This window comes from Malania oleifera, chromosome 2 (assembly GCF_029873635.1).
Source record: "Malania oleifera isolate guangnan ecotype guangnan chromosome 2, ASM2987363v1, whole genome shotgun sequence".
NCBI classification, from domain to species: Eukaryota; Viridiplantae; Streptophyta; class Magnoliopsida; order Santalales; family Ximeniaceae; genus Malania; species Malania oleifera.
The window spans coordinates 147575812-147597140 of NC_080418.1; the positions used below are offsets into that span (position 1 = coordinate 147575812).

Sequence of the window (21329 nt, forward strand, 5' to 3'; positions counted from 1 at the left end):
GAGCTTTGATTGAAAAGCCTGCTCCAAGGGCTGACTTGAAGATCTTTTAATTCTTTCCTCATGTGATTCTATAGGACCACAGAGGTCAAAGATGGTCATAATTGAGAGGTCTTTTGATTCTTCAATTGCTGCAGCTGCATGATCAAATTTTGGTGGTAAACTTCTGAGAATTTTTTCAACGATCTTTTTTTCTTCTATCCGATCACCATAAGCTCTGATTTGGTTGACTATTTCAGCAACTTCCGAGAAAAAATCTTTGATGCTTTAAGAATCTTTCATTGCCAAGCAATCAAAGTTCTTCCAAAGAGATTGTAGTCAGATCGAGACTACTTTATTGTTTCCTTGAAATTCCTTCCGCTGTGTTTTCCATGCGTCTTTAGCCTTTTGAATGCCAAAGATGTGGGGAGAGATGGTTTTGCTAGTCCCTTGATGAAGATAACTCAAAGCAAGCGCATTATTTTTGATTTTTTCTTTGTTCCGGGAAGATCTCTGAGATGAGGTTGCTGTGCTTGTGTTTGTAGAGGATGAATCATCATTTGTTGAAGTTAAATCATCATACCCCTCTTCAATAATCTTGCATAAGTCTCGTGCAATGAAGAAAATTTTCATTTGATCAGCTCAGTACCCACAATTTTCTCCTTTGAAGATGGGTACTTGGTTTTGAGAATAATTGAACATAGTTCCAGCAGAGAAAGAGGTGTTGGACTACATAGCTCTGATACCAAATTTTGTTGGAACAGAAGAATAGAAAAACAGAAAAGAACAAAGAAAAATACTGAAAAATGCCTCTTTAATTTACTGACTTGATGAAGAAATTACATATATAAAAAACTACAGTGCTGCAGCACTTTTTGCTGGATTTTTGAGATTCTTTTCTATTTTTTCACTACTTAAAATGACTGGGATAAGACCACTATTTATAGGGCAGAGTACATGGGGAATAGATGGGAAATTTTAATATTCTAGGAACTTAACTCATTAAATAAAACTAGAAACAAGGCAGAGAATATGACAAGTTCCTAGACTAAATAACTCACTTCTGTGCTATTAATGGATGACAGCTGTATTCCACTATGAAAAACTGAACAGAACTTTGAATAAGAATCACACTGGCTGCAACTTGCTGACTGAATAATTTTATTGCTGAATGTTCTACTAACTGTAAGCTGTGTTGTCTGCAGCCTTTTCAACTAAATAATTGAATTAACTAACTTTAGTAGGTTCACGACTTTCTCACATCCCAAACATCAATTGGGAGGTTATCGGGTCCTATACCTTTTCTATTTTTCATCTTTTTTAATGCAAACTTAACTTCATTAACTCTAATTTTGCGAATAAATTTCATATTTTTAGTATTTTCCCCATTTGTCAATTCTAAGTTTAAGCCTTCTATTTGGTTTTCATAAATAACTTACTAAAGTAATTTCGCCATCTATCTTTTATGTCTTCCTCTTTAACCAAGACAATGTCATTCTCACTTTTTATACATTTTACATTTTTTAAGTCTTTACTCTTCTTTTCTCTAGCTTTAGCAAGTTTAAATATATCTCTTTCTCCTTCTTTTGTATCTAATCTATCATACAAACTTTTAAATGATCTGTGTTTAGCTTCACTAACGACCTTTTTTGCATCTTTTCTCGCCTCTTTATATTTTTCTTGTAATATTGTATCTGTTCTTATCTGACTAGTGGCTATATAACTTAAGATTTCAGTGTGGTTATTTATTACTGCATTTATTGCTCTTAGCATTTCAGTTACTCTATTAGCATTCTTGAAGTCTGATTGAAATAAATACTCTGCATTATTATCTAAGTTTTGAGTAATTTGTATAGCTTTTCCTTTATAAGGTATTCCGGGTTTAGTTCCATATCCTGCATACCATGCGGTAGTATCTAAATTATTTATATCTAATGGTGGATTATAGTTTATTATTTCTTCTTTTAATTCTATTAAAAGTTTATCCTTTTTCTTAATATCTTTTTCTTTTATTATATTGTTTATTTTATCATTCATCTTTCCAGTTTTCGCCAACTAGGCTCTGATACCAACTTTTTCTTAACTCTTTTTTCCAACTTTTTCTCCAAGTTTTTCTTAATTCTTTATACCAATTTTTCCTCAATGTTTTGATATTAACTTTTTTCTTCAATTCTTTATCCTTTATTATTCTTCTATTATAAATACTCATGAATCCTGGTTTTTACATTCTGTTTGGGTCTTATCGATGTTTGAGAACAATTGTGTTCTTTCTTTCTTATATATGCTTACTCGAGATTCTTTTATTTGAGCACGAAGCTCATTAATTTCCATTTTTAACTGATTTCTTCTAATATTTTACTGAGGCTATAATCAACTTGATTATTTTCTATGAACTCCAATCGTTGTTCTATTTTTTCTAATTTTTCTAAAATTATAGATGATTCATCTTTTATTCTTTTTTCTTGTTTAGTAAAACAATCTATTAATCCTTGAATGCTGTTTAAAGTTTTTTATTTTTGCTGAGATATATTTACTTCATTATTTATAGTATTTCTAAATTCTCTTAATAATTCTATTAACTGATTTAATTCTTCTTTCTTTAGTTCTTTATTAGATCCTTTATGATAAGGTCCTCGTCTATACATTGTTATATTTTTCGATCTAACTCTTGAATATTACTTCTTAATTCTTCGATTTGTTTCTCTAATATTTCGTTATTGTCTTTTTTATTATGTAGATTAGGGGGTGCTAATATTCTTCCTGAAAGACATCTACTACTTGGAGGCTTATCTTTTAATAATATTGGTTTTGATTCTTCTTTAAATGTTAATGATCTAGGTAAAATAGTTCTAGGTAATATAGATTCATGTTTTATGAAATTTATGATGATGAAATTTGTCCATGTCTCCGGTATTCTTTTTCAGTATTACAAGCTAATTAATTATTGGCATTAATTTCCTTTGCTGTGGTTTAATATGATGCAAAACCATTGGTTGACTGCATTTTCTCCTATACGTTTTCTGACGCACAATTGTGCTTCTTGCAGTGTTTTAACTCCTTACTACACAGAAGAGGTACTTTTTTCCTCATCTGAATTGGAGGTGCCGAATGAAGACGGGGTTTCTATCCTCTTCTACTTGCAGAAAATTTTTCCTGGTGTGTCTTTTGCTTTTCAATTGCTAAAGTAGATTAAGTGATGGACAAGTGTTTATTTTGCATTTTAAAACTTCTGTGATATGGATACTAAATTGGCCAATATTTTTTTTTTTTTTTTAGATGAATGGAAAAACTTTCTCGAGCGTGTGAAATGCAGTGAAGAAGAACTTAGAGAATCTGAAGATTTAGAAGAAGAATTGCGTCTTTGGGCATCTTACAGGGGGCAAACATTGACTAAAACTGGTAATGTGTGGCCAGGCCTTTCCCATTTGTTATTGTTCTTGCATTTTTTTTGTTCTTGTTTTTTTTTTCCTTTTCTTTTATTATTATTATTTTTTTCTTTTGGTCATTTTTCTTGGGAGGGGCTGGGTGGTGGAATGTTTATAGGGAATAGCCTTGGTATCTCTTCATTTGACAAATGCCTGATATTTTTTCAAATGCCAGTGAGAGGTATGATGTATTGCCGCAAGGCTTTGGAGCTTCAGGCATTTCTTGATATGGCTGAACATGAAGGTATTTGATTCTTTTCGAAATCATGGATTTTTTATGGTGTTCTGCTATTCTCCTGTCCAATACCTTTTTTTTTTTTTTCCTGAAGCGCACATTCTTTTAATGGAATTGTAACTTAACTGTTTGCATGGACCAGAATTAATGGCTGGCTATAAGTCCATTGAATTAAATACTGAGGAACAACCTGAAGGGAAAAGACTATGGACATCATGTCAAGCAGTAGCTGACATGAAGTTCACATATGTGGTGTCATGTCAGCAATATGGGATTCAGAAGCGATCTGGCGATCCTCATGCACAGGACATTCTAAAGCTTATGAACAAGTATGTCCCGCACTGCAATTTTTTTTCTTATGGATTTATTTGTTTATTTAACTTACAGCCTGATGACCTCTATCACTGTGGCAGGTACCCATCTCTCCGTGTAGCTTACATTGATGAAGTTGAAGAAGCTAACCAAGACAGATCCAAAAGGGGTGCCAATAAGAAACTCTACTATTCTGCTCTAGTGAAAGCTGCCATGCCAAAGTCCATAAATTCTTCAGAGCCAGTTCAAAATTTAGATCAGGTGAAAAATATTATTAAAAACTATATGATGGATCCATTACTCAAAATTTCGATATGGAATCTATAATTTTTGTGGTGTTGTAATTCTATTTTCCATTGGCCAGTGATATACTGTTTTGGATGCATGCATCATACACGTTAATGGTTATTTAGTCTTTTAGCATTATTATTATTATGTGTTAAGAGCTTTTTTAGTAATAAGTGAGAGTTAGTAAGGGTGTTATGGTCATTTCTATTGTACTTTCATATATTTATAAATAGCGAGAGGCCTATCATTGAGTTTAGGTCTTCCATTTTACCCAATTACTCAAAATGGTTTCAGAGCATGATCCAAACTAAACCCTACTCTCCTCAGCCATCGCCTGAAAGCACCATTCTCGTGACTGTCCTTCCTAGATTCACCTTCATCCCATATTATTTCACCAAACCAGCCATACACCCATAAACAGAGCCCCAGCCCCCCCCCCCCGAGACGACCACAAAACCCCATCGCCAGAGGAGTCCCCACACGCTCCCATGCACTGACCAAATGCTGGCAGGGCTGAACCCCGTGCCGGCACGTGAGTGAATTTCTGTCCTTTTTTTTTCCCCTCTGCCATGCTCTGATTCCTTCTCTAGACTATATTATCAAGCTGTTAGGTCAGTTTTTTGCACAAAAAAATCAATCTTTTCTGAGTATGCATTCGTGGCATTCTGTTAATGTCTGTTCAAGGCTTGTGAGGGCTTCTTTATGAGTTTTTTGGAGCCATGGCGGCATTCATATGTTCAGTTGTGAGCTGTGGCAGTGCTATATCCGTTGGTGAGTTGTTCACCTCGTCCGTGGCAGTGCAGCACCCAAGGAATGGTTGTTTGATGCTTTGTGAAGCTGTTTATCAATTGTTAATGAGTTTATTGGGTCTGAAACAGTGGGATTTGCTATGTTTTTTGATTCACTATTCTAATTCCTTCCATATACCAAAATATCAAGCTGTTGGGCATGTGTTTTTGCTCCAAGATCCAATCTTTGTTGTGACAATGCACTCATGGTAATTCGTTAGTTGTTTTTCAGTGTTAGTAACAGTCATTGGTGACCTTCTTGGGGCAGTGGCACATCTCATAAGCTGTTTTTTCTTTTTATTGTGTGTGTGGCGGTGGCAGTGTTGCTTTCTTGGGGCTGCATCTGAGGTTGTTGGTTGTTCATGGTAGTTTCGGTGGTTCACCTCTCCAATTGTTCCAGTGCTGAGTGTTGCTTCTTGGGGCTGCATGTGAGTTTCTTGGTGCTATGGCAGCCTTGTACTGATTTATCTGTGGCTTGTTCATGGTGGGTCACCTTGTTCGTGGTTGTTCCAATTGTTCCAGCAATTAATCTTATGATCATTGGTTTGATTTTGTGAATGTTGGGATGGCGTTTGCAAATCCCAAAAGTATGATTCCTTCGTTAGCCACTTCTTTGAGTGAACCATTTGCTTTTACTATATCAAAGGAGTATTCTAGGTTTCTCAATTGTCTCAACAAGCATCTTATCACATTGCTTCTTTTGCCTAGAAAGGTAGTCCTAAAGTCTGCATAGTTGAGAATTCCACTTGTGAGTTTGTCCCACATTGTAAAAAGTAAGTGGATGATGGGTGCTTATATACATGGTTGGACCCAAGACCCAATAGGCTTAAGCTTTTGGGTTAAGTTGGTGCTCACACATGTGCATCAAGCACACCTATGGACTCCTCCAGTGTTAACATGCACGCCATATGGTATCCTTCCTACTAGTCCTTGGATTATTGATTCTGTAACCAACTTCTTTTCTGATCTCCAATATCGTAAGAATCTCCTTGAAGTTACCCTCGCTGGTTGGGTCAACTATTGTTGTTAAGTGGAAAGGAATGGTAAATCCTACTCCTTCCATCTCTCCTTCGTCCACTTTATACATTTCTAAATCTCCTTCTAATCTTATGTCAGTTAGTAAACTTACTAAGTCAGTAAATTGTTCTATCACATTCCTTCCTGATTCCATGGTTATTTAGGATCTAAAGACGGGAAAGACAATTGGCACAAGACGTGAGGTAATCGTGGAATTTACCACTTTGAGTCGCCTTCTTCACCCATTGCATAGTCGCAGCTACACCACTTCAAATCCATTGTCGCCTTGGTCAACCCTCCTTGGACAAGTTGAAACAGCTAGTTCCTACGTTTAGTTTTGTGTCTAATGTTGAGTTCGAATCCTGTCAATTGGGCAAGCATGGTCATGTTCCCTTTCATGCTTATCCATTTTTTATTTGGGGTCCTAGTTGTGTGATGTCAAAGTTGGGGTTGACTACTTTGGGATGACTTGGTTATATTTAATGAAAGATCTTTCTGAGGGGTTTGATATCTTTTGTGCTTTCTGTTCCCAAATAAAGACTCAATTTAACATGCTAGTTAGGATACTTTGTAGTGATAATGCTAAGGAGTACTTCAGTACCCAATTTAGTACTTGTATGACTAACTCTAGTATGATGCAAAGTCCTCTTGTGCCCACACTCCATAACAAAATGGAGTTGCAGGGTGAAAAAAAAAAAGACATCCTTGAAGTCATTCGTACCATATTGTATTAGGTGAATGTCCCCAGTCTTTTAGAGTGATGTTGTGCTCATAGCTTGCTCCTTCATCTATAAAATGTCATCCTCTGTCCTTGGTCGTATAATCCCATATTTCGTTTTTTTTCCTAGGGCTCCTTTGTTCTTCCTTCCTTCTTGTATATTTGGTTGTCCTTTGTCCATCAATTATCTCCCAAGTCCATAAGTTGGATCCTTGGGCTATCCAATTTGTTTTTGTGGGCTATTCCTATACTCAAAAGGGATATCAATGTTATGGTCCTTCTTTACATTGATTTTGTCTTTGCTGATGTCACCTTTCTACACCATATTAATCTTATTCCTTGAGTTCGGTTGACCTTGATGAGTCCCTTCCTCTGCCTTGCCTTCCAAATCCAAACCTAGTATCTGCAATACTTGTTCGAAAAGGTAAATGCACTTGTACCCAACATCTGATCTCTAATTTTGTTTTGTTTTGTTTATTTATTTATTTATTTTTATTTATTCTTGTCATTCTTTTATTACGATTTTGTTAGTACTCTATCTTATGTTTCTCTTCCAAGGTCTATTTTTAAAGACCTATCCCATTCTGGGTGGAGGATGGCAATGGTTGAAGAGATGCATGCACTACATGATATGATACCTCTTCCTCCTGATAAGTCTATGGTTGGTTGTCGTTGGGTGTACAATGTGAAAGTCAATCCTCATGATTCTGTGGCTCGTCTAAAGACCCGCCTTGTTGCTAAGGGGTATACTTAGGTGTATGGTTTGGATTATTCAGACTAATGTTTTAAAAGGGGAAGGCGTAAGGAGAGGCATTAGCCTTAAGGCATTGAGGCATAAGCATTTTGGGACAGTATTTTTTAAAAATTAATAAATAAAATCTATTTATATATAGTAAAGAAATGAGAAAAAATTAAGAATAATGGAGAAAAAAATAAATACATAATTTTTAAATATCATGTAGGCCAATTTTAGCTGACAAACTCAAACAATACATGTTTAAAATTAAGCATGAGCCATAACATTACAAAAAGAAGAGAAAAAGCCAAATTAAAGTATCACAATTTCTCATCATCCAAGATTCTAAGAATCTAAATCTAAATCAACACTGGAACAACATTGGGAGTCTGCTACGAACAACACTGGAGAGAGCGAGAGTTGAATCCTCGAATTAGTTTGAGTAGAGACCTCAGACTGAGAATAGATCTCGAAGCAGAGAAGTTGTAGGGGTTCGCAGAGAGAGCCGAGAGGCTATAGAGGGTTGCTGGAGAGAGATGAGAGGTCCAAATCGGCCGTCGGAGAGAGATGAGACGTGACGTCGAAAGGGGTTGTCAAACTCCATCGAGTAGTATTTTTCTTATTATATATGTGGATGACATTGTGATCGTTGGTGATGATGATCATGGCATCCAGGACCTAAAGCTTTTTCTAAAGAGTAAGTTTTAGACCAAAGACTTGGGACCATTGAAGTACTTCTTGATTATAGACGTATCGAGATCTTGTATGGGGAACTATCTAGTCATATAGGGAGTATGTTCTTGATCTTTTAGATGAGACGGGGTCATTGGGATCCAAACTTGTTGACACACCCATGGATCCCAATAGCAAGTTGATGCCAGATATGGGTGATTTGTTGCCTAATCTAGATCGGTACCAAAAACTTGTTGGAAAGTTGAATCATCTCCCAGTCACTCGACTAGATATATCCATCACAACAAGTGTTGTGAGTTAGTTTCTTGATTCCTTGAGAACAAGTCACTAGGATTCAATAATTCGCATTTAGAGATATCTCAAAAGTGGACCAGGATCGGGGTCTCTTATATTAGGATCGGGGTCACACTCATATTTAGAAATATACAGATGCAGATTGGGTCGGATCACCTTCCGATCGAAGATCCACAACCAGGTATTGTATCTTTGTCGGTGGTAATTTGGTGTTTTGGAAAAGTAAGAAACAAACTGTGTTGCCAGGTTGAGTGCTGAGTCAGAGTATAGGGCTCTGGTGCACAATACCTGTAAACTTGTTTGCTTGAAGAACATGTTTAAAGAAGTAGGTTTTCCACATTCTTAGCCTATAGAGTTGGTGTGTGATAATCGAGCTGCTATTCATATTGCCTCCAACCCAGTCTTTTATGAGAGGACAAAGCACATTGAAGTTGATTGCCACTTTATTCGAGAGAAACTTGTATAGAAGCTCATTACAGCCACTTATGCGAATTCTGAGTTTTAGCTTGCTGATTTGTTTATTAAAGCCTTAGGAGGTGCTTGTGTGAAATTCATTTGTAACAAGCTAGGAGCATATGATATATAATGCTGCAGCTTGAGGGGGAGTGTTAATGGTTATTTAGTCTTTTAGCACTATTATTATGTGTTAGAGTTTTGTTAGTAATAAGTGTGAGTTAGTAAGGGTATTTTGGTCATTCTTATTGTACTAACGTATAGTATAAATAGAGGGTGAGACCTTTAATTGAGTTTAGGTCTTCCATTTGACTCAATTACTCATCATATATACAAGGCAGATTTTATCATCTTGGAGTTTTTCTCCTGTTCTCCCTTCTTATCTTCCTCCTATTTCTCTCCCTTAATTTTCTCTTTCAGAGAAAAATCATGCTAATGGGGATCATGAGGTTTCTTCTCCGCCATGGGTTTCTTCTCCCATGATGGTCTTTTGAATTCTTGTCTTCTCTAATGAAATCTGGTGAAGGCCATTTTCGTATCGTCTTTTCAAATGAACATATTTGTGATTTCAATCTTCTGTAGCTGAATCTTTCGATCCTGTATCCAGTTTTCTTCCTTAGCTCTACCTAATTTCTTACTCTTCTCTACCAATTCCTTCCTTAAAATGTCTTACCCTGGCTATCTTAAACAATTAGCTTTAGATTGCATGTGGTTTCGCCATTCTTTTAAGGAGGATAGAAAAATTTGCAATTTTGACAAATGGGGAATGATGCAACTTGTATAACCGAGTTTGCGGGTAGCTGAATGTCGTCTTTAGTGTTGAACCATGAAGAATTACAGTGGTTAATGCATCAGATAAGGGATTTTTGGCTAGGGTTGTGTTGGTTTGACAAGAGTATTGAAGATCTGTTGTCCTAGATAGAAGGTGGATTTCTTCTTCTGATGCTACTTGGGAACTTGTGGGGAAGTTTTTGTGCTTGTAGAGGTACAAAGAGGGAGATCGAAGCAACTTTGTTCATTTCCTTCAAAACAGCTGGGTAATGGAAAGCACTTAAAAGGATTTCGCTGGTCGAGGTGGAAGTATTGAAAAGGCTAAAGGAATGATTTTTGTCATATAGACTGTGAATCGACATCTTCAAGGGATGGAGAAAAGGGGGAGTGTTGCAGCAATGACAAGGTCAAATATAACCTACGCTGAGCTTATCAATCAGCTCCAGCAAAAGTTGTCACTTTCACCGATGAGGGAGTGGTTTGTAATCATTGGAACTCTTCTATCAAGAATTTCATAATATTGTTGATCCTACATTCCAATGGGAAATTTATGATGGGAAAGAGGGGATATTAGGACTTGGTTGGGGGTTTCAATTTTAAAGATAGGAGCTATTTAAAATTTGAGCCTAGTGATAATTGGCCTACTAAAGGCTATAAGGGGGCTGCAAAACTAGGTTTAAGTGGTAAATAGGGGAATGGGCCTTTTTCTAATAAATGTGGGGAATAAGCAACAGGTTATGGTAAAAAAATTTTGCATTGGGGTTACTAGGACTGAAGAAACCCAACTGGTAAAACAGGAGGAGGCTAGTGAAGACAAAGGGGATGTAGAACTTGAAGGGCAAAGACTCAATAAAAGTAGGAGCAGCATAGAAAATCCCAGCCATCATGTGAAGAATGCTCTAAAAGGGGTGTTGATGATAAACAAAGGAATGTGGAAGGATGTGTAGAACAGGAAGTTGCTAAATGTAATAATTTACATATTTTTGTGGTGAAAAAAAAAGCCTTCTCTTCTCAACTTTGTTCATTTGGATGGTCCTAAGAAACAAGTGGATGAGCAGTTTAAAGATATCTCTTTTCAAGAGGATGAGAATGGCAAGGAAAGTGTTGATATTGGAGAGTTTATGGGAGTTTGATAGGGGTTAGATAAAAGTTTGATGGATTTTTCACCAAATAGGCCACAGAGTGAGGTCCCTTCTAATATCCTAGCAGGTTTAGGTGATTGTATTTTATATGGTCAGCATGTGGAAGGGGATGAAATATCTAGAAAGTCTACTGAAGATGCACAGGCTGGTTTTCACCATTTAATGAGCACAAATAACCAGATTGATAACTTGTAGAGGGCGCTTTTGCTATTATTCCTTATAATGAATTTCTTGCCATCAAAACTATCAATGAGTCTGCTCCATTACGAGAGTATGGTATGGCTGTGATTGAGCCTATCACAGTGGATCAAGAGGATTGCAGATCCCAAAAAAATATGGCACTCATTCCTAAATTGTCAAATTGTTTTGGTAATTCTTCATGCCAAAAGGGAAAGAGTGGCTGTTGTGGAAGACATAAATGCTAAGAAAAAGACAGGTAATTCTTATGATGCAGTTAGCAAAGGAAAGTAGGTATTGAAATGGGGGGATATATCATATAATGAAAATGATGGTCTAAGTGAGTCAGTTGTGGTGGTTACTATTGGATGAAATTAGGGAACAATGTAGGCATGTTTCTGTCTCCAATGACAGTTTAGGGAACTTATCATATGTACATCCAATCCCTTTGGAAGGATTGGAGGGTATCTCCATATTTGACAATGACAATTTGGTTAATGAACTGCAGTGCAAGGACGATATTTTACCTACACCGATGAAGGAGGTTCTAGGGAATGATATTGAGGTTCAAGATCTCATGGATAAACTGGATTTAAAGTTTTGTGATCTTGGGGAAAATGAAGTGCCTCTTGTCAGGGGTAAAAACAGAGCTAAAAAGGATCAAATGGAGTTGACTAACTTGAAGAGTTCGGTGAACTATGAAGGAAAAAAAGTGAAGAGGGGGTTCCTTGTTTAATTGTTAATTTTTTTTCGTTTTATTTTATTTTATTTTGGGATGGACTTCTTGTCCTCTTTCATTGTAATTTCTCTTTCTCTATCTAATATAACTTCTTTTATTATGAAAAAAAAATTACTGCTTTGGTACCATGTTGTAAATCTGAAATAAATTATTAAAGAATTAAAGGAAGAAAATACAGCATCTAGGGTTAGAGATGAAGAGAAGAAGAGGAGAAGAAAAAGAACTCAGGGGTACAGCTCCACGTCCGTCCACTTCATTTGTAATAAGAATAAAAAAATTGATGAAGAGAAGAAGAGGAGGAGAAGAAAAAGAACTTGGGCTCAGCTCCAAGTCTGCCCACTTCATTTGTAATAAGAATAAAAAAGATTTTAAGGACAAAAAATCCCCATTCACGCAACCTAATTACTAAAATAACATATTTTTTTCTAACATCTTAGAGGATCATAGGGATTTTTTCTAAATATTCCTATTATCTTGCAATTGTTTGAGATAGCTTTTGATTTAAAAATAGATTTGGGGAAGAGTGGGATAGCTTGTATTAATTTTAGTGTCCTTAGATTGGTGTGGTATTCTTGACTGGCCTTGTAAGTTATTTTGGAGTTCTTCTAGGTAGTAATCCTAGGGCAAATGGGGTTTTGGGATCATGTGTTGTAGAAGTTTTACTAAAGGTTGGATGGGTGGAAGAGTACTATATTTTCTCTAGATGGGCATATTACACTTATTCAAGCTTATCTTGCTAGTATCCCATTCGATTTACTTATCCATTTTTAGAATTCCTACGGTAGTAGCTACATATTCAGGAAATCATGAGAGATTTCATATGATCTGGGTTGGGAGATAAAGGATCATTTGGTTAGTTGGGATTTGAGAGGTTGTTTGTAGGTATAAAAAGGAGGGTGGCTTTGGGTCTTGGAAAGCTGGTATCTAAGAATATTGCTTTAATGGGTAAATGGTTCTGGCATTTTCCCTTAGAGGAGTCTTCCCTCAGGCACAAAGTAATTAAAAGTAAATTTGGCTTGCAGGGTAATGGATGGGATGCTAATTTTGTGTGCTTGTCGCAGTTGTTGGAAGGGTATATCATAGTTATATCCTCTTTTTATTCCTTATAGAAAATTTTTTGTGAGTCATGGGCTGCATTCATTTTTGGGGAGACATTTGGATGGGGAGTTCTTCGCTTTGCACTTTTTTCTGGGTTTGTGTGGACTGTCCACTTTTCACGGTGACCTATTTCTTCATTGTTTTATTTCAAATAGGGAGGATTTATCATGAGATTTCCATTTTGATAGGGCTCTCAATGATAGGGAGGTGTTGGATCTCAGTATTTCACCTCCTTATTATGTTTGTTGGAGGGTAGTAGGGACCATTGTGGATTCTTGATCCTTTGAGGGAGCACTCTTGTAACTCCTTTTCTGAGCATTTGACCCATCAAAACTTGTACTTCTCGCTCCATAGTTCTATTTGGAAGCCCAAAATCCCCTCAAAAGATTAAGGCTTTTGCTTGGTTGGTTCTTCTCCACCACCCACCCACACCCCCCCCCCCCTATTCTTTTTTTATAGTTCAGAATATGTCTCTTACCTGTTTCTTTGTTGCTCCGTTTCTTGGAGGGTGTGGAATAATCTTTTTGGCTTATTTGGAGAGAGTTGGGTTTGTCCGAAGTCAGGGGAGGCTTTGGCTCTCTCATTTTCAGGTTTTTGAAGGGGTAAAGATGTGCCATCTTTCTGTAGATGCATAATTTTTGCTGTTTTGTCAGGGTTACGGTTGGAGAAGAATGCTTGAAGAGAGTATCTCTAAATCCCCGAGATAGGATTTGGTATTTGGCCTCTTTGTGTGCTTTTGCGGTGGGCTGTTTAGAAAAGTTTACTTTTCAGATTTACTGTGATTGGTGGGCAGTGTTATTTTGATTTTATTTGTCTTTTTTGTTTATCTTGTAGAAGGATTTCTTATGCTGCTCCTTGTAATTTCTTTTCTCATTAGTAATGTCTCTGTTTCTTTTCAATCAACAAATGATTCGGTTGATGTGCATTACAGAGAAAAAAAATAAAAAACTATTATTTGCTTAAGGCCACACCAAAGTAGAACCCTGCCCTTGTGTTCACCCAACTGTATACTGACAATGAATTTCTATGAATGCTCTTCTTAAAAGAGGAGAGGGAGGGTGGCAGAGGAGGATGCCGCCGCGGGGGGGGGGGGGGGGGGGTTGGTTACATTTGGCTTTTGTAATTAACTTTTGTTTTTAGCATACTAGTAATTTTTAGTGTCCATTTTTATCAGTGTGTGGCAAGCTAAAAATTATGATCATCTAAATGTCTACAAACAGGTTATTTATCGAATAAGACTTCCAGGACCCGCCATCTTGGGTGAGGGGAAGCCTGAAAATCAGAACCATGCTATCATTTTCACGCGAGGAGAAGGCTTGCAAACAATTGATATGAACCAGGTAGATAATGATCGTTTTTTTTCTTCTGATGAGTAAGGATCTTTCTCTCTCTCTCACTCTCTCTCTCTGTTTTCTGCTTGTTAAAATTTCTACGTCTGTAGGATAATTACATGGAAGAGGCCTTAAAAATGAGGAATTTGCTTCAAGAATTTCTTAAAAAGCATGATGGTGTGAGGTTTCCTACAATACTTGGTCTGAGGGAGCATATATTTACTGGAAGGTGGGTTCAATTATAAGTTGTATTGCTACTATATACCTTTTTATCCTTATGTTTTGCTGATTATTTGTCTACTCTGTTCAGTGTGTCTTCTCTTGCATGGTTCATGTCAAATCAAGAGACGAGTTTTGTAACTATTGGCCAGAGATTATTGGCCAACCCACTGAAGTAAGATCTCTTATTGTTGTGTAATTCCTTGCTTCATGCGCCTACATTTTCATTGTTTCTTCTCAATAACATTTGCACATTTATACAGTTACATTGTGGAGGTGTAAAAGTATAATAGGTATTTAGGTATTTGTGTTTTGTGTTTGTGTGTTGTGTCGAGTATGTCATGAATCCTTCACTGCACCACAGTTTGATTCACAGAGAAAATTTCTCTCATCCTTCACAAAATCATTTCCAGATGATATGCATGTACTAATATACTAAAAACAAGAAAAGTTGTATTAAATGTTTAAGTTTGACAAGTAAAAAATCATGTTTTCATGTGTATGCTTTCTCCTCAACAATAAAGCATAAAGGAAGGAGTCAAAAAAAAATATAAAAAATGAACTTTGTGTTGTTTAAGGAAAGGAGTCGAGAGAAGCTAACAAAAACTGAACTTTTGGTGTTTGTCAACAATTTAAAAAATCATATTTCATGCATATGATTTCCCAATTAAAAAGGAAAAAAACCAATTAACTCGAACAAATTTGGTAATAAACGAACGAACTACTTAAAGAATCAACCTTTGAATCTTAATAACACAACAAAACATGAGTACCACCTACCACTTTTGCCAATTAGTGCTCTCCCCCTTCTCAATGGTAGAATGGCATACTCCTCTTAAGAGTAGGGAACGGTTTTGTGAAGGCAATGCAGGACCTAAGGGCCTATTTAGTTTTAGAAGACAGTTTTCATTTTCCAATTTAGTTTCCAAAAATCACAACAAAAAAAGAAATCATTTTGGAACATTTATATGAAATAAATGATAACAAAAAAAAAATGGCACTATTTTCTGGTGAAATGGTTTCATTTTTCATTTTCATTTTTTCTAATAATTACAATAATACCACCTTATTTTCCAATTTTCCAAATTTATATAAAAAAGTTGGGAAGCGTTTCTTTTATCATTTGTATAGATTTCTTACTCATATTTTCCATATGGGAGCATGGAATTCAGATCTTGAACTTCAATTTGGAATTTGTTATATGATAGGTCTAACGGGATATGATAGGCCTAGAATTGTGTGAATCGATGGGTTCAGATCGATTCATTAGATTCACCTTGATGCGGCAACAATTCGTTGGTTTTTGATTCTCTAGTAAGATACAAATCAATTTGGTGTGCAATTGATACAAATCATATAAATCGAGTTGTGAATCATAAGATTCTAAATACTATGTATATCTATACGGCAACGAACAAACCAAGCCTTAAGTCCCACTAGGTGGAGCTGGCCACAAGAATCCTTTTCCACCAATTTACACAATCTGGGGAAATTCTCTTCTACAATTTGAGGGTTGTTAGATCCTTACTAACTCATTCCTAGTTAGTTTAACTACTCTTATATAAATCCTACACTTGACTTACAAAATTAGGGTTGAAATGGAATGGGAGTGCAGACCTCGATTCCCTTTCCAATGTTTGGTTCACATAAAAGAATGCATTCCAGCCGAAATTCTAATTCCCTCATTCAAGAAAATGGTGATTCCACCTTTTACAGGTAGGGATTACAATTCCATTACTAACGCTCTTTTTTCCTGGACAACTACAACCCTCAACAACAATAACAAGCAAACAGTCATTTTGTGTGACAAACCAAATGCAGTAATTGCATTCATATAACGGTTCCATTCCTGCCTTGACTCCATTTCTACCTCGATAGTTGGTGCAAGCCAGAATGCAGACAAGTGTTTCTCTAGCGTACGAGCTTGTGTTAATCATTTGTTCTTTTGTTTGCTTAAATGTTTATTTAATCTTAACAAAATAACTTTGCTTGTTTCCTTGTTTCCAGGGTTCGATTCCATTATGGTCATCCGGATGTGTTTGATAGGCTGTTTCACCTGACAAGAGGAGGTGTCAGTAAAGCTTCTAAGATTATCAATTTAAGTGAGGACATATTTGCAGGTATGCTTCTACTCTAGACGTCTCTCCTTTTGTAAAAAAAAAAAGAAAAGGGCAGTGTGGTGCACAAAGCTCCTGCGTATGCAGGGTCCGGGAAAGGGGTGGACTACAATGGATCTATAGTATACAGTCTTACCTTATATTTTTGCAAGAGGCTGTTTCCACACATCAAACCTGTGACCTCCATGTCACACGGACAACCTTACCGTTGCACTTGAGCTCCCCTTCATGTCTCTGCTTTTGTGAGTTGGTTTTTTGGGAATACTATGCTAGCTTGACCATGTTACTTCTATAATGTGACCATGGGTGCAGGTTTTAATTCTACACTTCGTGAGGGCAATGTTACTCATCACGAGTATATACAAGTTGGGAAAGGAAGGGATGTGGGTCTGAACCAGATTTCTCTGTTTGAGGCGAAAATAGCTAATGGAAATGGAGAGCAGACATTAAGTCGTGATATATACAGGCTTGGGCACCGTTTTGACTTTTTCCGGATGCTGTCATGTTATTTTACCACTGTTGGTTTCTACATCAGTACACTGGTATGCTGCTAAATTTACCCTCTTTCACGGTTCAAGAGGGTTTATGTTATGAGGGAGATTTTCTGAACTTTTCCTTGTTTGCTCCTGACAGATAACTGTGCTCACTGTATACGTATTTCTGTATGGGCGCCTTTATCTCGTCCTCAGTGGGCTTGAAGAAGGACTGAGCACTCAACCAGCAATTCGTGACAACAAGCCTCTTCAGGTGGCTCTTGCTTCTCAATCTTTTGTGCAGATAGGATATTTGATGGCCTTGCCTATGTTGATGGAAATTGGTTTAGAAAGGGGTTTTCGAACTGCACTGAGTGAATTCATACTGATGCAATTACAATTGGCACCTGTATTTTTCACATTTTCTCTTGGAACAAAGACCCACTACTACGGAAGGACGATGCTTCATGGAGGTGCAAAATACAGGCCTACAGGCAGAGGGTTTGTGGTGTTCCATGCCAAGTTTGCTGAGAACTACAGACTCTACTCCCGCAGTCATTTCGTAAAGGGAATTGAACTGATGATTTTGCTTATTGTGTACCAAATATTTGGCAGTTCTTATAGGAGTGCAGTAGCCTATGTATTGATCACTGCATCAATGTGGTTCATGGTTGGAACTTGGCTTTTTGCCCCCTTCCTCTTCAATCCTTCTGGTTTTGAATGGCAGAAGATTGTTGATGATTGGACTGATTGGAACAAGTGGATAAATAACCGAGGAGGTATTGGTGTACCCTCTGAAAAAAGTTGGGAATCATGGTGGGAGGAAGAGCAAGAACATCTTCGCTATTCTGGAAAGCGTGGTATCATTGCTGAGATACTGCTATCTCTGCGGTTCTTTATCTATCAATATGGACTTGTTTATCACCTAAACATTACAAAGAACACCAAAAGTTTTCTGGTATGACTTGCCTGCCAGTTTTATTTTCCTTGCTTGGCTTTTTCTTCTCCTCTTCTTTGCAATGCAGTAACAAACTTATTCTTGTTTTTTGTACTTAATGACAGGTTTATGGTGTGTCTTGGCTGGTTATCTTTCTAATATTGTTTGTCATGAAGGTTAGTGCAAAATTCTTAAACATTATTTATGATGAAAGTTAGTGCAAAATTCTTATTTCTATCATGGCAGAATCTCTCTTTAGTTGGTCCTCCATGCAGCATTCAATTTATTTTTTCTGACTGTAGTATAGGGATATGCTCTCCATGGTTATACTCTAGTTGTGGTTCATTGGTCTCTGTTTTTGGGAGTCAACTGACTTGTCCCAAGATATTCTTTAAATTTTGAAAAGTGGAGGCTGCCAGAGCCAGTGTAGCTGGGTGTTGAATTTGGGGTCAATTCTCACTTGGCAAGGCCTTTTTTATTTTATTTTATGTTTTTTTGTTTCTTTTGTTTCAGATGGTTGGGTATGATTTTATTTGGTGTTTTTTCTCATAATATGTACAATATTGGATAGCTTCCAAATCGAAGAATATAAGAAATTTGATCATTGCTGATTTTGGTAAGGTTGCATGTGAGTTTGTTCCTTTTGTCGGCTTTTAAATTGTGTTCCCTTACTTTTCTCAGACTGTCTCTGTTGGTCGGCGAAAATTCAGTGCAAATTTTCAACTCATGTTTCGGCTAATCAAGGGATTAATCTTCCTGACATTTGTCTCAATTCTTATCACCCTGATTGCGCTTCCCCACATGACAATGCGGGACATCGTAGTGTGCATTCTTGCCTTCATGCCAACTGGTTGGGGTTTGCTTCTGGTCAGTGAAATATCTCCCCCTTGCATATTTTTATTGTTTACTCAATTCGTTCAGAATTCTCTTTTCCATATGATTTTGTTGGTCCATAAATTGAAGCTTGAAATCTCTGGCACCCAAATTGAACATGCTGCATATTCATTAACCTGGACATATATTCCCACTTAAGATTAATTGTTTGTTACCACCAAGATGAAAAGTGCTAATAATTGTAGCTGTCTTGTTATTTTGAACTAGTCTCTTTTTTATGGATGAAACGCTTGGAGTCTTACTTGTTTGATGTCCTTGGAGGCAGCTGTGCACCAATTTGCTTCCTATATGAAAGTAACTATTAAGTTGTGCTCGTTTAAGCTGTGATTTCCCTTTTTGCTTTCTTTCCCCCCCTATTGCTTTCCAGGTTGCCCAAGCTTGCAAGCCTCTTGTTCACCGGGCTGGGTTTTGGGGATCGGTTCAGACACTTGCTCGTGGCTATGAAATTGTGATGGGTTGGCTTCTGTTCACCCCAGTTGCGTTTCTTGCCTGGTTTCCTTTTGTATCAGAATTCCAAACCCGAATGCTTTTCAACCAAGCATTCAGCAGAGGTCTACAAATTTCTCGTATTCTTGGCGGGCATCGGAAGGATCGTTCTTCTCGCAACAAAGAATGATCTTAGTGACAGCAAACAATCTTGTTTATCAGATAGATTTGTAGAAAATCCTTCCCCATTGGAAATTACTGCTGTTGTAATTATAGATGCAGGCAGTGCTCTTTTCTTTTGCTTTTTCTGTTTTTTTTTTTTTCTTTCCTTTTTTTTTTATATAATTTGGAACTCATCAGTGCCAGCCACGCTCGTATCTGTTGCTGAAAATGCAATGTTGTATAGAATGGTAAGCTTTTTTGAATGATGAAAATCCTTTTTGTCAAAAATGAACTGTTGGGACGAAACTAAATTCTGATCTCTGAAGATGGTTTATGGTGTGCGGTGACAACACAAATAGAATTCATTATATGATTTCAATTTATACTTTCCAAAAAAAAAAAATGAAATGCCATTAACTTTATCAGTAGAGATATTATTCAATTTTTATTAATTATATATCAATACATATTTCATGCCATCAATATTCCCTTTAATGAATTAAAAAATCACATTAAATTGTGTTAACTTAAAAATCATGCCATCATAACACTCGAAGAGAGTCAGTAGATTGCTGGCTGAAAATAAAATATTAAACTAGTGTGTACCTTCAAATTTTAGCTTGATCGAAGTGAAGGCATAAAACTAAGGTTGCATGTGAAGTGAATATGTATATGTCTCTGTGATCTTCGTTCGTACATATTTAAATTATTAATCAAGACTAGAAATGATGTCTTGATTCATGTATAGATAATAGGTACATTGATTGAAGTCAAGAATTTCATTAAACAATTTATTGGTAAAGAATGTATCATTTTGTGTTCCAGAAAGGGCAAGATCAGATGTATATATATATGACTTAAAGGATTGCATCACTAATGAAATTATATGAAGGGTTTTTGATTTCTCACAATACTTAATCAAGTTTGATAGAATTTTCACTAGTTTCCGTAGAAATGAGTATCATGTCTTAATATTAGTTTTTACTTGATTATGGTTCACACAATAAGTTGATTATTCTACTTATGGAAATTTTTTTATAGTGAACAATGTCTACTTTAGTAATTAATTTAATTATAATACTTTTTTTACTTATAATAATTAAAATTTTGGCGAGCATTTGTTTTAAAACTCTCAGTAATGAGAATTTTGGAGAGGAGACTAAATTGAACTAAGGGGTGTGATGATGTGAATTTTGTTAAATTTCATAATTCTACTTTTTAAAAAATTTGACCTTTCAAATGATTTCTTGGTTGTTGCCAAGAAAGATTTATTGAAATTATAATATTATTGGGGAATTATTAACACTTGAAATTATTGAATTTAGGAGCAATTTAGAAGAGTAGGGTCTCTCTCTCTCTCTCTCTCTCTCTCTCTAAAGTTTGTTGAGAGTGACATTTCAGTTACACCTTATAATTGAGAAATTGATTGTACTTCAAAATTTAAAGTACACCATAGGATAAAAATTTCTTTGAAAATTTGAGCGAATTAAGAAACTTTTTCTTATATTTGACATGGTCTCTAATCATAAGAATTTCTTTCCTTTTTCTGAAAAATAGTTTAGGTTGAAAATAGAAACCAAAATATAAACAAAGCTAACAAATTCAATTGCAAGAAAATCCGTTTTATTTGAATCACCTCAACGTTTTCACATTTACAAAAAATTCTGACCCTCGCATTATAAAATAGATAATCCACATATATCACATGCACAAAACACTAGATTTTTTAAAAAATCTTTTAATGGGTAGAATTTTATTTTTCCCTTACGAAAAATATTTTGATGATAGAAAAAAAAGTAAAATACAAAAACATATTTTACACACACACACATATAGGTCTTAAAACCAACAAATATAGAGTAATTTAAAGGGATTGTCGTGTACATGGAATTTACAATTCCACCATGA

General features: G+C 36.1%; 1 protein-coding gene across 1 annotated transcript in view; it reads left to right on the plus strand.

Annotated features, from left to right (window-relative positions):
• The window catches only part of LOC131148616 (callose synthase 3), a 75909-nt gene extending 56200 nt beyond the window's left edge, over nucleotides 1-19709 (plus strand). Inside the window, exons 30-43 of the mRNA XM_058098452.1 lie at nucleotides 3023-3132; nucleotides 3253-3375; nucleotides 3577-3645; nucleotides 3779-3965; nucleotides 4050-4209; nucleotides 14083-14202; nucleotides 14304-14422; nucleotides 14504-14587; nucleotides 16420-16532; nucleotides 16842-17071; nucleotides 17163-17960; nucleotides 18065-18115; nucleotides 18621-18806; nucleotides 19201-19709. Coding sequence (XP_057954435.1) covers nucleotides 3023-3132; nucleotides 3253-3375; nucleotides 3577-3645; nucleotides 3779-3965; nucleotides 4050-4209; nucleotides 14083-14202; nucleotides 14304-14422; nucleotides 14504-14587; nucleotides 16420-16532; nucleotides 16842-17071; nucleotides 17163-17960; nucleotides 18065-18115; nucleotides 18621-18806; nucleotides 19201-19449 — 2599 coding nt within the window. The 3' untranslated portion in view covers nucleotides 19450-19709. The remainder of the gene's footprint in view (nucleotides 1-3022; nucleotides 3133-3252; nucleotides 3376-3576; nucleotides 3646-3778; nucleotides 3966-4049; nucleotides 4210-14082; nucleotides 14203-14303; nucleotides 14423-14503; nucleotides 14588-16419; nucleotides 16533-16841; nucleotides 17072-17162; nucleotides 17961-18064; nucleotides 18116-18620; nucleotides 18807-19200) is intronic.
• The last annotated feature ends 1620 nt before the right edge of the window (nucleotides 19710-21329 follow it).